The sequence below is a fragment of the Cervus elaphus genome, chromosome 31 (genome assembly GCF_910594005.1).
Source record: "Cervus elaphus chromosome 31, mCerEla1.1, whole genome shotgun sequence".
Classification (NCBI taxonomy): Eukaryota; Metazoa; Chordata; class Mammalia; order Artiodactyla; family Cervidae; genus Cervus; species Cervus elaphus.
Window position 1 is genome coordinate 22,930,091 of NC_057845.1, and position 16,814 is coordinate 22,946,904.

The 16,814-nt window shown below is 36.1% G+C and overlaps 1 protein-coding gene across 1 annotated transcript in view; it reads left to right on the plus strand.

Moving 5' to 3' along the window:
• Positions 1-16,814, plus strand: part of LOC122687299 (translation initiation factor IF-2-like) — a 48,593-nt gene that overhangs the window by 15,651 nt on the left and 16,128 nt on the right. Inside the window, exon 4 of the mRNA XM_043892654.1 lies at positions 6,856-6,937. Within this exon, the coding sequence (XP_043748589.1) occupies positions 6,856-6,873 (18 nt within the window). The 3' untranslated portion in view covers positions 6,874-6,937. The remainder of the gene's footprint in view (positions 1-6,855; positions 6,938-16,814) is intronic.

The window sequence follows — 16,814 nt, forward strand, 5'->3', positions numbered from 1 at the left end:
TTTTAGCATGGAGGTCACAATTGCTAGACTAGCAATTTTCAAATACTAAGGAAAATGTGTAGGTTATATGGTATACACATATCTAGCACGGAGGTTTAACAAATGCTCTTAAAATGACTTTAATCCAGTTTCTTGCTTGTGAAGGCAAAAAATGTTTACTAAACTTTATGCATAATTAGAAGTAGATGTCTTTTGTAAGCAAAGAAGATATCTGTCAGGACTTGCATATTTTTCTATTCACAAGCTTATAAGTCATAATGAAGAAGATATACAGGCTAATAGACTACTATCCAAAGCAAAAGAGTAGAGAAATTAGCCCATTTATTATTAATGTGGTATATTCTACTTTGTGTTTTTATCCGTGCAGAACTGCCTTTTCATTGTTCCTCAGTATCAATCAGTATGTTGTAGGGTACATGAATACCATGCACTAGTGTAACTTGCCCACTGTTGAATTCCTCAGTGTCTGAGACCCAAACTTAATTTCTATGTTATGAACTGACTCTTGTAATTAAGACATGATGTCTCATTTAAATTAATACTAATATTAAGGATAACAAGGCCATATTGTATAGCACAGGGCACTGTATTTGGTGTCCTGGGATAAACCATAATGGAAAAGAATATAAAAATGCATATATATATATATATATATAATATTAACATTAATATCTTTTGCAGTAAAAAAGGTGAATGAGACTGAATCGTTAGCTTGCTTCCAGTTGTCTCAGTTTGACTGCTCATTTACCTGCATATATTACATTTTATACATCCTTGTGTATATTCTTTCTGATGATGCCATTTTTATGTTTGGGCACTCTAGTAAATGTGAATAGCAGTCCATTTACATACAGGTGTAAAAAGGATATTTTTAAAGATAATCAGCTTTTTCCAATGGGGATAAGTAGCCAGTTGTAGTTGCTTTCTGTAGCTTAAGTCATTTGCTTGATTCAATACTTAAATGAAGCATCAGTAAAGCAAAAAAAAAAAAAAAAACTTTGTTCTCATACCTATTGCCTTGGGAGTATTTCAGAATTTAGCAGTTCCCACAGATGACCATTGTTCCTTTTAAAAAGAAGAATAGTGAGTGGATAGAAAGTTTTGGTGTGGAAAGGAAAGATTACCTCAGAACTGATGTCGACATGCTCGTTGATTTTGCTTTAAGCTTATTTGTGTAGTGAATTTCAGTGGGTGGTGAAAAGTGGTAATGCGTTAAAAGTATTAGTATCCTTAACATGCTCCAGAGTGGTTTGACTATACATAGGAGACATGGAGAATAGAGGATCAGTGTTAAAGATTAGATAAGTTTCAGTGTGGTTCAACTGAAGCTGTGAAATAGGTGAGTCATTTATTGTTTTCTGGCCTCAGTTTGGAAAATAAGGAGGTTGGACCAAAATGATGATTTGGTTCTTCCTGACTCTGTCAGAATCAGTATCACTTCAAAAATGAGGTTTTACTGGCACATGCATTGAGTAGCAGGGTGCATAGAACTGAGGGCTGTGAGGATGTCCCTTATGGTTTTTGAGCGTGGCATTTAATATTTTGCAGCAAAGTTTTTAGTTTAACATAATTGAACTTGTACTAGATAGGGTTAATAGGCTAGAACAAAAGGTCAAAGCATAAGGCATTAGGCTTAATTAAGGGAGAGCGGGAGTGGCAGGAGTGTGTGACAGTTAAATGGGTCTCCCACGGACTAATGTTGGTTACAGTGCAACCATGCCTCAGCTTAAGTGGGTTATTTTGTGCAAAGGGCAGCATGATTAGCAGTTTGACATGCCAGACACTTCTGGCCAATCCCATCTGTTTTAGAGGTTAAAAAAGCACACCTTTATGAGCTGATGGACTGATTTGTGTGCCCGTCTGGTAAAGATTAGAAGTCCAAGGCCAATGCAGTAAACGTCAGTTATAGAATATTGTACTTTCTTCGTTGGCTCATTGTTTTAACCGTCAACTGTTTTATAATGGGGGAATAACTGCTGTTTATGGAGTTGAATGCAAGCTGGGTGGGGGAACGAACAGGTGAGAGAGGAAGAAAACAATGTCCAAGACAGAATTGTCAATTAACATGTTCCGGAGCAAGTGTTTCAGATGGAGATGTGAGCTGCTCTACAGACTCTTCAGCTTAGGGAGTGTTTCTGGTCCCTTCCTTACAGTTTTTGAGTTACGGTGTCCTTTTTTGAGAGTTATCTGAGTAACCTATCAGTGCAGGATGTAATTTTATACTCAGAATTGGTAAGTTTCTTTATTTAGGTACCTCTTTTTTTGGACAAGATGGATCATTTACCTCCATACCATATATATATGGTTATCTTTCTTTACTTATATAAAGTGTCGTATTTGTTCACTGACCTAGGGAGAGGTTAAGGAAAAGAAGAGAGAAATGAAAAGGAGCGCACACACCTGTGTACTTGCTGTCTGGGTAGGATACAGTTCGAGGCTGATGCATGCTGTTAGCATGAAGTGTGTGACAGCCTAGGCTGGGGCTTTCTTCTTCAGTTTTGAGAACTATAAGAGTTCTGCCTTTAAAAGTTCATTTTCAGTTCAAGGTTGTAGCTCATATGAAGACATACAAAGGCTAGAATGTGGTTATAAAAATTGGTTTTAATATAATCTAATATCCAAAGAAAGGAAAACTTAATTAGATATGTATGAAATAGAACTTTAGATAGATATTATTATCATAATTAGTGAGTTTTAAGAACATGAAGCATTCAGTCTTTTGGGTGGGTAGAGGGAAGTGTTTGAGAAATAACAAAATGTTATTCTATTTATCAGAAATTATCATAAGCATGAGATTTGAAATTAAAAATGTGACCAAGAGCACTGGAAATGATATTTGAAGATGGGGTTGGCCCCAGTGCTTTTATCCTTGTTGAAATATGTGAACCGTGAATTGTTTGTTACATAGTTATGCAGATTATCTCTGTGTGTGTATGTGTGTGCGAGTGTGTGTGTGTGAGTGTGTGTGTGAGAGTGTGTGTGAGTGTGTGTGAGAGAGTGTGTGAGTGTGAGTGTGTGAGTTTGTGTGTATGAGTGTGTGTGTGTGTAAGAGTGAGAGTGTGTGTGAGAGAGTGTGTGTGTGCGAGTGTGTGTGTGAGTGTGAGTGTGTGTGAGAGAGTGTGTGTGTGAGAGTGTGAGTGTGTGTGAGTGTGTGTGAGAGAGTGTGTGAGTGTGAGTGTGTGTGTGTGTGTGAGTGCGAGTGTGTGTGTGAGTGTGTGTGAGAGAATGTGTGAGTGTGAGTGTGTGTGAGAGTGTGTGTGTGTGTGTGTGTGTGTGTGTGTGAGGTCGCCTCAGTCGTGTCCTACTCTGTGCCATCCTATGGACTGGAGCCCACCAGGTTCCTCTGTCCATGGGATTCTTCAGGCAAGAATACTGGAATGGGTTGCCATGCCCATGTTAAATCCTGAATTGTTTTAGAATTAAATTATCTAAAGAAGATATGGTCACTGAAAGTTACATGTGAATCATAATAGTAACTAGTACATTTTAAAATACATGTATGCATTTATTTTTACTACTAAGCTATTCCAAAATGAACTGGTTTAACTTATAGAGAGAAAGTGAGATATGTTATTTATCATTTTAAAAGGACAAAGTGACAGCAAGGTGTTGGAGTTTGTTTTGGAATATAGTACTTAAAAATGTTTTCATCTTTATGTTCTTTGTGGAGTAACATCAGTTGAAATGATTGGGATCTAATATAGATTTACATGGAAAGAGTCCTGCCCTTCTAGGTAGGGAGAAAAGGTGAAAAGGCATACATTTTATATTATTGCTTTTTTTTTTTTTTTGCCTAAATCGTTTTTAAATTACAAAAGTATGGCTTGAGTAGTATAAAAGTGCTTTGGTATAATAGTATTAATACATTAAATGTAGGAGATTTATCTAATTTAATGGACAGAAGCTTCTTAAATGAATCTCCTGGTGATGATACGTTAAACCTAAAATAAATACTTGAGGTTATATATTTGTATTGATAGTACATTTTAAAGGTCTCTAGATCCTAACCTTTTAGTTTCCTTCTGTTTTCTCCAGTAAATTCAAGTGCCAATAACATCTAGTTTGTGTTACGATTTTACTAAAGACATATTTTGTAGGATTAACTTGTTTTTGTCTGTTATGATATTAAATTATAAAATTTTGAAGAATACACATTGTCCCTTGTAATTTATGGCAGCCAGTTTCTATCAGCCAGTTTTATTTCTTTACTTTCACTAATGTGGTATTATTGGCTTTGAGATATGTAAAAAGTCTGCTCCTCTAAGCAAATTAGTTGAATATATGCTTAGGTTGTGAAAAATCAAAGCAGAAATGCTTAATATACTTAGCGTTCTGTGTTTGCAGTCCTTGTCCTAAAAATTGCTATAGCTTTATAATCTGACTTTTAGTTGTTATTTTTTTGAACCATTGGAAATAGTAATAGCCCTGTTGCGTGTTTTGATCTTTAGTGTTGATAAGGCATGGAATTGTCCTTTGCCTCTATTCAGGGAGATGGCCTTTAATAAGAGAGCCATAAGATAAGATGGATTTAGCAAATGCATATTCTTATTATGTTTTGCATGTGTATTTATGAAATCAGTATGTCCGGTTATGTACGATACATTTCAGGTGGAGATGTTAGAGATGGCTGCACCTGTTGACTGCGGTAAGCATTGGGTCTCTCCCGGGGAGGCAGGGAGAAGGCCTCCCCACTGTCTGAGTACATCATCCCTCCTTGGTAGATTGCGTACATTTTGCTTTTTTGTATTCTGTGACCTTGCAGTCAGTGACTTCAGCCCAGAATAGTTTCAAAGTCATGTAAATGAATGCAATTAAGGTATTGCTTATCATCTTACATAGTTCAGATGGAACTTTATTGGATAGAGAGGTTTGTTTGCTGTATGAGGAAGGTCAAAGTAAGGTTAAATTTTATTACATAAAATGATTTGGTAATGGTTTTATTTAGCTGCTGAAAAAGTAGTGTCCTAATAGGAAATGATAATGCTCTTTTTTGTTTTTAGTCATTAGGCAGTCTCTTCAGGGTTTTTTGTTATTGTTGTTGTGTGTGTTTTTTTTTTCTCTCTATGTTAAGGTGATAAGTACTTGTCTCCTAATAAAATTTGGGGAATATTCTGCCTTTAGTTATGATTCGAGGTATTTTTGAGGTTACACGTTAGGTGACATTCCTTGCTGCTGATGGAGGGTAGCTTAGGAGCTGCTGAGCTTAGGAGTGTGCTAAGAGAGCTTGTGTTAGTGTTCAGTTACCATGCCGGTTGGTGCAGAGTCCCGGGTCACTAGGGCAGAGAAGAGCCCTGCCGCCCAGCTGGCTGACTGTTAGGGATTGGGAGAGTATGGACTTAGATACCCGGAGAGGGTTGCAAAGGCGAGCTGAGAAAGGGGAGAGGGAGAGCGTTGGAGAATGGGAATTGAGTATGTGTACGTGTGAAGTGTGAAATTTTTAAAAAAGCTGAGTATTCTCCATTGTGGTTGGCTCATGTAACTACCTGCTTTTGTTTGCTGATCCTGTGTTTACTTCAGCATGATGTATTAGGTGATAAAGTCTCTCCAATTCGTTGACTCATAAAGCAGACTTTACTCAGCATCAGCTCTGTGCCTTCCTTGCACCATACTAGGTCCTGGGGGATTCAGAGATGAATGAAAGACTCGCAGTCACCGGGGGAGTAACAGGAAGCAGGATACAAAGTGACCCAGAGGTAGAGTGGTTAAAGAGTCTGCTTCCCTGGGATATCACAGAAGCATCACTCAAAACAATGTATAATCTGTGTATGGTTTTCAGGAGACTGAAGGGCACTAATGAAATAATGATGGAAATGCTTTGTTTGGGGGGTTTAAGGTTTAGGTTTATTTATTTATTTGCAAGCTAAGCTATAACCCCTGAGAACCAATCACAGGCTCTGGGGCAGCTGCTGTTGTTCAGTTGCTTAGTTGTGTCCAACTTTTTTGCAACTCCATGGACTGTTGCACCCCCAGGCTCCTCTGTCCATGGGATTCTCCAGGCAAGAATACTCGAGTGGGTTGTCATTCCCCTCTCCAGGGGATCTTCCTGACCCAGGACTCAAACCCTCATCTTCTGCATGGCAGGCAGATTCTGTACTGCTGAGCCAACAGGGACGCCCAGGCGTAGGAACTGAGAATTGTGGAGAATGTGAACCTGACGAACGTGCAGTGGCTGGTGTGAGTGGAATGCTGCTGTGAGAAATCTCGGAGTTGGCCCCGTACTTGTCTTATCATCAGCTGGGCTCACTGTCCATTGGCCTATTGGTCAGTACACGGTTTCCTCAGCCACCGCAGTGTTAAAGGGGGGCTGTGGGTCTTGCTGGCCTAAGACTTTTTCATCCACTCTTTTGTTCTTATAAGAATAAACTGTCCCACATGTTGATGTCATTCTATATCTAGGATGATTCTGATTCCAAGTTTAGTATTTTTTGTTGCTAATGGTCTAGGGGGGGAAAATGAGGTGTTTCAACTCTTGTGTTGACTACCAAGTAATTCTAATACTTTTCTTCCAGAATCTTTGATCATAATTCCCCTTGGTCATTGACATTTACTTCTCATATAGTTGAGAATTGATGGAAGAGTCTTTATACAGTGTATAGACAGATAAGTAGTATGTTTTGATGTAGATAATTTTGTAATGCATATTTTTTTTATCAGATGTGATCAACAGCCTTGCCCAAGGAAAACATGTATAATTAAGAATATGTTTTACTTGCAATATGTCTTTTTTTTTTTTTTTGGACATTTTTTTCAGATTTTTTTTTCGGTCAGTAGTTAAGATTTCAATGTAAAAGATACTGTTGAAATTCTTTGAGATAAGATGCACTTGAAGTAACATTTCTTTTTGTTAATTTTCAGAGAGTGCTTGGATTGTGAGCGATTTAAGAACTCTGTTCTCAGGACCCATTACTTTAACATTGGGGAGAAACACATCCAGAAGGTATGTATTTTGCCTCATTCCTCCACTTTTTACAATGTAGTTAAGCCTTTTCAGTTATAGGGAAGAAAGAATATTATGCCATATTTTATTTTTCTTAAGTTTCAGAGATTGATAACTGAGTTGCTTGACGTTTGTAACAGGAGAGGGATATATTTCAATGTTGATAAATTCTGAATTTTGTGTGAGTACAAGAAATCTGGTTTAGATGGAACCAGTTTTGCCTTTTTTAAATATCTGAGATATTTACATTTTACCTTTTCAGCACAGTACTATTTTAAAGAATGTTTTGATTTGAAAATGAGTTGTAAAAAATTCCCGTTTATCTGAAACAGTGTGAAATACATGTTAAACATGCAGGCAGTCTTAAAGCTCTTTGTGCCTACATAAAATTCTACCTTCTAGTATAGGGACCAGCTGTCGTCTGTATTTCCATCAGTCTTTCATCAGGGTCCATGGACATATACAGCCAGGTCACCTGACTCCGCCTCTGAACGTCCATCTGCTGAATTCCCTCTGCATTATCACATGTGTCTAGGTTGGTGCAACATAGTAATTTAGCTGCTCCATAGGCCCTGAGTCTCAGGACATGTGATATATTCCCGGGAAGGAAGGATTTTAAGATCGTCACTTGGTTAACTTACCTGCTTTGTGTTTCTGTCCTTTACAACCCCAAGACCCCATGTGGACATACCAGTCAGTTTTGCTGAGGTCAGTGGTGAACACAGGTCCCCTTCAGTCATATCCCAGGTTTCCTTCTTGATGTCCTCCTTCATATCTCCTGTAAGTGTTGTGGTGGTCTTTTAAAAAACTTGGCAGCTGTCTTGCTTAGAATAGAAGCTGATAAAGGAAGAATGCATTAATACATTTAATAAGAATATATTTGTTAAGGTTGTAGTGATTACATGTGACTATTAACTGAAGATAGGTCAACTTCTAGTGTCAACCTCTTTGAATCCATATGACTATTAACTGGATATCTTGATTTATATTCACACGAAATAACACAAAAGTCAGTTTTACAAATTTTCTTATGTGATCACTTGTCAAGCACTATGAGTTTGTAGAATTGGATCAATATAGTCTTTTATATTTCTATAGCACAGTATATTGAACTCTGTAGGTTTAAGGTTATTCACTATTAGCAAAACAACATTTTCTCCCTGTTCCTGTCAGATGGAGAGGGTAAAAGCAAATAGTAAATCTGAATAAACACATTAGGACTGTAAAAGAACTTCTAAGTGAACTCCCAAATACAAAATTTAATTTTTATGTATACTTTATCAGCGAAAGAGGATATGATCTGAAAGCCTGAATTTTGTGAAATTTAAAGTTATCTTTTTAAATTAAAAGTTAACATATTACATACTTTAAAATATAAACATTCAAATAGTTCATAAGTATTAGTTATAGAGACATTTCCTATACTTTTTAAAGCCATTGTAATTTGTCCATTTATGAAAATTCATCAAGTAATTGCAAAATTAAGAGTAGGTTGAATAGAATTGAATTGCTTATTAGCTTTTATTAAAAAGAAACTGCAAAGAAGTTTAGTTACACAGTTGAATAGAGAGATTCTTATGTAAATTTTGAATAGAAATTGCTTTTAAGTCGTTCTTTTGAAAATAACTTATGTCAAGGTTTTTAAAAAATAATTTCTTATATTTAAAAAAAAAACCATTTTACTGAAGTCTAACTTCATATAGTCAACTTGGCACTCTTACTTGCTAGTTCAAAGATTTTTGGCAACCCACTCCAGTATTCTTGCCTGGGAAATCCTGTAGACTGAGGAGCCTGGCAAACAGGCCATGGGGTCACAAGAGTTGGACATGAGTGAGTGACTACACCACCACGGCCACCCTGCCTAACTGTACTCTACCCCAGAAGGTTCGCTGGGGTCTGTCCCAGTCAGTACTGCCTCCATCCTGCAGAAACTGGTCTTTGGCATCTTATATCTTGGATTAGTTTTGCTTCTTTTTGAACTTCATACAGTTGGAATCATACAGTGTGAACTCTTTTGTGTCTGACTTTTGTGATTAACATTATGTCTTTGAGTCATCCATGTATATATCACCCCCCTCCCCACTGCCCAGTCGTGTATATTCCATTGTATAATTATACTATCCTTTATCTCTTCTACTGTAAATGGATATTGAATATCTTACCAGTTTGGGGCTAAAATAAGGTTACTTGAACTTTTTAAAATCTTTTGGTAGAAATAAGCATTCATTTCTGATCAGTGTGTGCACAGGGATGGAACTGCTATGTGACAAAATATATGTGTCTAACTTTACAGTAAATAGATACCTAGAGTGCTTCTAAGCATATTTAGGAACTGTCAATCATTGTATCTTTTACTAATGATAGCTCTTATTATGAAATTGACTTATTTTTCTCTAGCTTTATGTGAACTCTAAAGTGGTTTTTCTAAGAATTATGAAATTTTCCTATCTGTTAAAATTAAGTAGTCAGTTTTCTGATTCCATTATGTGTTTGGTTCATGAAACTTACATCTGTCCTAACCCCATTGAAAGCAAATAAGACCCAGAACCCTCCTGTACATACTTATAGTTAAGGAAATACTGAAATGGGTTTTGAAACAAATTGCTCACATCATATAATGAAGCCTTTTACTTTATTGTTGAATTTTTAGTAACCTCTTTGACTATCTAAAATCATGGATATTTTTGAGTAACAAAGTAGTACTTTTGCATTTATGATGAATGTTTCTTGTGACCTTTATCTGTGTTTGTATTAATCTGCTTGGTGATTAAGTGAAATTATTCACTCTAGAACATAGGTGCTTGAGAAATTTTATCATCAGTCTTTTTCTCAGTCTTTTTTATAGAGCAAAGCTGTTCTACTGAACTATAATGTTAGCTCAAATTTAAAATTTTCTAGTGAGTGAAGTCACTCAGTCATGTCCAACTTTTTGCGACCCTATGGACTATAGCCTACCAGGCTCCTCCATCCATGGGATTTTCCAGGCAAGAGTACTGGAGTGGGATGCCATTTCCTTCTCCAGGGTTTCTTCCCGACCCAGGGATTGAACCCAGGTCTCCCGCATTGTAGGCAGACGCTTTACCGTCTGAGCCACCAGGGAAGTCCTAGTAAAGCACATTAAATAAAAGTAAAAAGCTGATGAAGTTTGTAAAATATTTTATACTGATATCTACAAAATATTATTTCATTGCTTAATTAGTATAAAATCATGAGATATTTTACATTCTTTTTCTCATGCTAAATTTTTCACATTCAGGGTTTATTTTCACTTTGTATCTCATTGCAGCTCAGACTAGTCACTTTTAAAGTACTCAGTAGCCACATGTGTCTGGCGAACAGTAAGGTTATAAAGTTACATCTTGGATGTTTTAAAAAAGACACTGCTTTAGTTAAATTCATATCAGTTAAAATATACTAAAAATTCAATGGGAAGATTTCATGCAGATGCTAATATGGTATGTTTCAGTAGGTCTCAAACAGCCTGTTTTTCCTTCAGTGTAGGAATAAATTATATTTTTTAAAATTGAACATGGGATTAAAGCAGTTAGCCTGCATCTAGGGGTCATTTGTGTGAAAAATGCATATCTTTAAATTAAAATCAAAATGTCAGATCCACATTGTCTCTCCTCCTCTAGGTTATATGCTAGTAGAATTTTATTTTTTTTGTGTGTGTGTGTGTTTTTAAAGCGTGGCTGTTTTAATTTTAGTGTGATAAATTGACATATGATGTAACTTCACTATCTTCCAAGTAGAACAGTGAAGTGAGTAAAGTGGCTCAGTAGTATCCAGCTGTTTGCGACCCCATAGACTGTAGCCCACCAGGCTCCTTCGTCTGTGGGATTTTCCAGGCAAGAATACTGGAGTGGGTTGCCATTTCCTTCTCCAACAGGGCAACTCAGAAAAGGCTGTATACGTATAAATGTACCTATGACTTTTTATTCATTAGGATATTCAAAGAATACCTAGATTTTGAGGGTTCATGTTTATTCATGAATGTATTTGCTGAGTGAGATGCAACGAGATCTGTAAGCTGTCTTACTTGAACTTGGGTAAGATTTTGCTACCACTTGGGTTTGCTTTAAGCTTTTTAGTGTTCAGAATTTGGAATGTGGATAAAGAAATACTAGTCTATGACAGTGGTCATTTGTGGAGGGTTGTCCTGAGCAGTAAAGCTTATTAAGCAATACTTTCCATAATTGCATGTGTTAGCAGTTATTTTGGGTTCTTGATATAAGGGGGTGTGTGTGTGTGTGTGTGTGTGTGTGTGTGTGTGTGTATATATGGTTCCTCATAGTGGTGATGTGTGTGTGTGTGTGTATATATATATATATATATATATATATGGTTCCTCATAGTGGTGATGTTTCACAAATGTATACTCACCTCCAAACTCATCATTAAATATGTACAGCTTTTTCTATCTAAATCTTTTCTCAATAAAGTGGTTTAAGAGAATGCTGGACATCTAGAAGGAGCGCATGAGTATTTATAAGTGTTTATTGACTAAATAGTTATTGAATGTATATTTTTCACTCCCCAAATTTTGCCTTATGGACTTTCTGAGGCAGGAAGTATTTGAAGGAAGAGAAAACAAAATCTTTAATTATATTTGTAGTAATACATTTTGATAGTTTGAATTAGTTGAAAGTAGTTTATTTATCAAACTGATATGTATATCTCAATTAAGAGTAATATGTAGATATGAAGTTTTCTAAAAATAGAGTGTAGTATTATGATCAGGTCTTTCATCTTTGGAGTATACAAACATGCCTTTTTCCATTTTGTTATAAAATAATGGTAATCAGCTTGAGAAGTACATTTATAAGAAATACCTTATGTTTCTGTAAAATATAGAGATTCATTGTATTTTAAAATTACTCTGAATCAGGCAGATCTTGATAGTTTTTAAGAAATAATTTCTGTATAGTGAAGTAAAGGTTGTCTTTCCATCTTATATAGGTATTTTCTTAATGTAGTTTTTGAAAGTGTCAGTTTTAGGTCATCTGTAATAAAGTGATCAAAGACTTATAGTATCGAGGAATGGTATTTGTTACTCTAGACTACATTCAAAGGAGATGTTCTAAGTGTTTATTCCATTTTAGCATCGGTAACTTTTATGAGATGATTTAAGTAGCCTTTCCTGCAAGTCTATTTGCAAGTTTTGAGTTTTATATTATGCCTTTATATATTCAACACATTATAACTGGTGACCATTTTTACGAGTATTTCTATAGTCATTTTCATTAGAACAGAAAGAATTATGAGATTTGATTTCTTACTTTTTCCACTGCCATCTTCTAAATCAAGCTTTAGTATTTCATGATTGTTATACAGTTACTATCGTAGCTTTCTAACCAGTCTTTTACCTTTTAGTGTTTATTATCTCATATGTTCTCCACACTACAGCACAATAAAACTTTTCTGAAGAGATAATCATTACCCTGAACACAAAGACCTTTGCCCACAAGATTAAAGCCAGGTCCTGTTTCTACCTGGCTCCTGCCTCTTATTGCATTTGCCTCATCCTTGAGCATGTTAACTGCACACTTCTTACACTGCCCCAGCTGTGGCTGTCTTCATCGTATATGTGTTGTGGTCTGTCTCTCTAGTTCTTTTTTCACAAACACGCTGTCCATCCTGTGATGCATATGATCACCCTAGAGAAAGGAACAAGTGCCCTCTTCGACCCTGTCTCAGTTGATGAGTACTACTCACATGCATTATTTTATTGATCTTTTCAGTGAGATTATAAACTTCTAAAGGGAAGGGACCATTTCTTTTATAAAATTGTGATATACAAAGCAGCTAGCTTGATGCCTTCCATATACATGGGTAGTAAGTTAGTGTTAATGAAAAAACAACTTCAGGGTGTATGTACCCTAGACCTTTAAAAACAATCAAAGGATTTAAAAATTCATCCTGTATTATATTTTGTAAGTTATTTAAACTTATTGTGCCATAGTTTTTGCATGCGGTTTGTGTGAAGATGAAATGATAGTGTGTGTCAGAAATCTGTCGGTTCCAGAGTTTGACACAAGTGTTTGTGATAGTACCCAAACTGAATTTTGTTGAGCATGTAAATTTCTTTGTCTTAATGTGAAACATAGAGAATGTTGTTCAATATTCCTTACCTGAATGACAGCAAGGTTGATTTAATGTTAGCTGATTGTGTATTCTAAGTTTCTTTACTGTTCATCTGAAACCAGAATGAAACTACAGATGCCTTTGGTGAAAGTAATGAATTAGCTTTTTAGAATGAATAGTTACAAAGATGAATGAATTTAAAAATCTTGTTAACTTTACAAAATTGGTCCTTAATTCCTCATATTGAATTACATTAGGGTTAAATAAGTTTTTTTTGAAGGGCATCTTTTCACAGATTTCCATAAATTTCTTAAAGGTGACCCCATCTGTGTCAATTCTGTTTCCTAGAAGTATTTTAAAAGCTTACCTGGCTAGTGCAGGTTTTTAACAGGACTGAATTTGGGAAAAGTTTTTTCTTCGATTGTGATATAGTTTTAGTGCTAAGAGAAGTATTTTGGAATAACACAAGTTTCTGTCCTTCAGAGATCTTTCACCCCTCAAAAGCAAAATCTGAGTGTTACGTGTACATGGATGATAGCTATAAATCAGTTTAAAGAAAGAGATAGGTTGACATTTGGGGGAAATGAATTTTCACAAGACCAGCATGCTAAACCACGAAAACTGTCATCATAGGGTTTTCCAGGTGGTGGTCATGGTAAAGAACCACCTGCCAACACAGGAGAGGTAAGAGATGCAGGTTCAGTTCCTGAGTCAGGAAGATCCCCTGGAAAAGGGAATGGCTACCCACTCCAGTATTTTTGCCTGAAGAATCCCATGGACAGAGGAGCCTGGTGGGCTACAGTCCCTCGGATCACAAAGAGTCAGACATGACTGAGGCGACTTAGCAGGCACACGTGCACCGTCATCACACAGAGAATAGGCCCTGAAAACGTGGGCCCACTGTAGTCTTCTGTATGTGTGTGCTCAGATGTTGGTGACACTAGTAGTGACAGAGACTCTGTTGGGAAGGAAGAGGGGAGGATTGTGTCTTCCTTGTTGTTGTTTAGCTGCTCAGTCATGTCCAGCTCTTTTGCTGCCCCACAGCCTGTAGCCCACCAGGTTCCTCTGTCCATGGGATTTCCCAGGCAAGAGTACTGGAGTGGATTGCCATTTCCTCTTCCAGGGGGTCTTCCTGACCCAGGTATCGAACCTGTGTCTCTTGCATTGGCAGATGGATTCTTTACCACTGAGCCACCTAGGAAGCCCAAGTCTTCTTACCCATAACAAAATATGTGCAGCTGAATAACATTCTTTTGAATAGGCTTGGGAGGTTAACTTTATAGGCCGCCTAGGTGTATTTAGGCAGTCAGTATAGAGGGCCCTTACTTTATTACCTAGGGTATAAAGTTTAGAAAATATTAAGCATTTTCTACTTATACTATAGACAAAAATTCTTAAAGGCAGTCTGTATTTATTCTAATAGAAATGGATATAACCTAAGAGTGAAAATTACTAAAGTTACATTGACAAGTATATTCAAAATATGTGCATGGAGTTATTGTATTAATGCTGAGTCCTTGCTAACTTGCCATTTTCATGGTAATTTCAGGAAGTAAGAAATGGATAACAATTTTTAGTTTAAGTACTCCCATGAGTTTCTGTTAAGGGTGAAAATGTCATTACAGTATTTGTTAGAAAGTCACATACCCTTTAATGCTAGTCTGATAAGCACAGAATATTATTGTTATATTTTTGCTTAAGTCTTCTTTAATAGTATAGCTTCTCTTCCTCTTGGTTATATTAATGAAAGATGCAGATTATCATGCTTTTTTCCACCAGAAAAAGTCTGAAATGAATATATGTGAACTATTTAAAACATTCAACTTTCAACATTTAGACCTTTTTTTTTTTCTGATAGCCTGATCACACAATCACCAGTCACTAGCTTATAAACTTGTATTTTAAAAGAAGACATTTTAAAAAAAAAAAAAGAAGAAGAAGACATTTATAAGGGATAGGATTCCCATTTTCTCGTTGGAGAAGGCAGAAGTAGTTTCTTTTCTTTCTTGGTTTTACAAACAAAATAATTAACCCAAGGGGTATATTTCTTTGTTACCTCTAATGCAGACAGTTAAAGAATAGCCACCATCATGGCCACAGTTCAATACGTGATGAAAATGCTGGTCTTAGAACCATAAGATTTATATTTGAGCCGTAGCTCTCCACGCAGATTGTTAGCACATTGCTTAACCTGAGTCTCAGTTTTCTGACCTGGAGGAAACAGCTACCCATTCCAGCACTCTGACCTGGAGAATTCCATGGACTGTATAATCTATGGGGTTGCAAAGAGTCAGGCACGACTGAGCCACTTCCACTTCACTTCAAAATGAGAATACAGTCTACATCACAGGAGTATTCCACAAGTATTGATAAATGAGGCAATAAAGTTTCATGTCACAAGTGTAACATTCTAGAAAGATAATGTGACAGTGTTGTTAATTCTATATTTTTCAAGAGATATAAGTTTACAGATGACCACTGTTTACTCAGTAGAACACTCTTCTATTAGAACTTTTTCTTCCACACATGATACATTTTTCTTTTTTTGTTGTTGTTTCTCCCCCACTTTAAGAATGTTCATAAACTCTGGTCATACTTTTGAATGCCTTTCAAGTTTGAACCGGTTAACATCTGCCACCTACTGACCCAATTCTCTCCACTTCCTCTGATCCGGCCCTCTGCAATATGCAGTTGCTTGTTTTTGCTGGGTGATTAAACTGGCCTTAATTTGATTTTTCCAAAGATCTGGATTAATATAGGGTTAGAAACAGCAGCTTCTAAATGCGTCTAACCTATAAAGCAAGGTGCATAGCAGTCAGTAATACTTTTTCCCTCTAGAGAACAATTGGTAAAACCCCACATGGACTTGCTTTTTCTAGCATTTATAGTTTTAAAAGTGATTCCTGCTCACACATTCAGGTTAAAAAGCATTTTTTTTTAGTAAGTGTGAATTTGTGAAGTGACTCAACCACACATGTAGGTACTTCAAAATGCATGCCTTTAACTACTATTTGAATTTTTATAGATTTGTACTTTTGCTGACTGCAAGAAAATAAAAGGCCTAGTGCCAATTCTTACTGGGTCAAGATTTTATTGTAAAGTATCATTTCCTCAGCTTTTTTGATACTTAAAAAGTCATACAGATTTTCCTGCAAAAAGTTTTAACAGGCTTTATTCCAGTGAGGAAAATTCAGGATGCTTATGCTATGGTAATAACAAAAATGATGTACAGTGGCTCTTCAAAAAGACAGGAGTTGTGGTGCCAACCGCCTACCTCCATTCATTTGAAAATTTGAGTATGACTTTTGATTCCCCCCCAAACTTAACTACTAATAGCCCACAGTTGACCTTACTGCCAAAAAAGCTAATTAACATGTATTTTGTACATTGTATGTATTATATACTGTATTCTTACAATAAAGTAAGCTAGGGAAAGAACATGTTATTAAAAAAAATCATGAGGAAGAGAAAGTGCATAAATCTGTGCTATATTCATCCGTATGGTATGTTTACATCATTTCTTAAATTGAATTGTCTGCTTACATCAGTATTGTCTTGTATGATGTAAAACACTGTGGATGTTATGTGCATTAACACTAGACATCAGATGTGAAAAGATAATGAGAAAAATTCATGTTTATTTACAGGTATAACAATTCAGGTGTTGATAACTAAGATCAGTATGATTGCTTTATGGTATCCTCGTGTAATCAATACAGTTATTTCGCTGTAGCCCAACCTATACACTAATGAATGAATCACTATAAAATTTTTATGGCATCTCTATTAGATT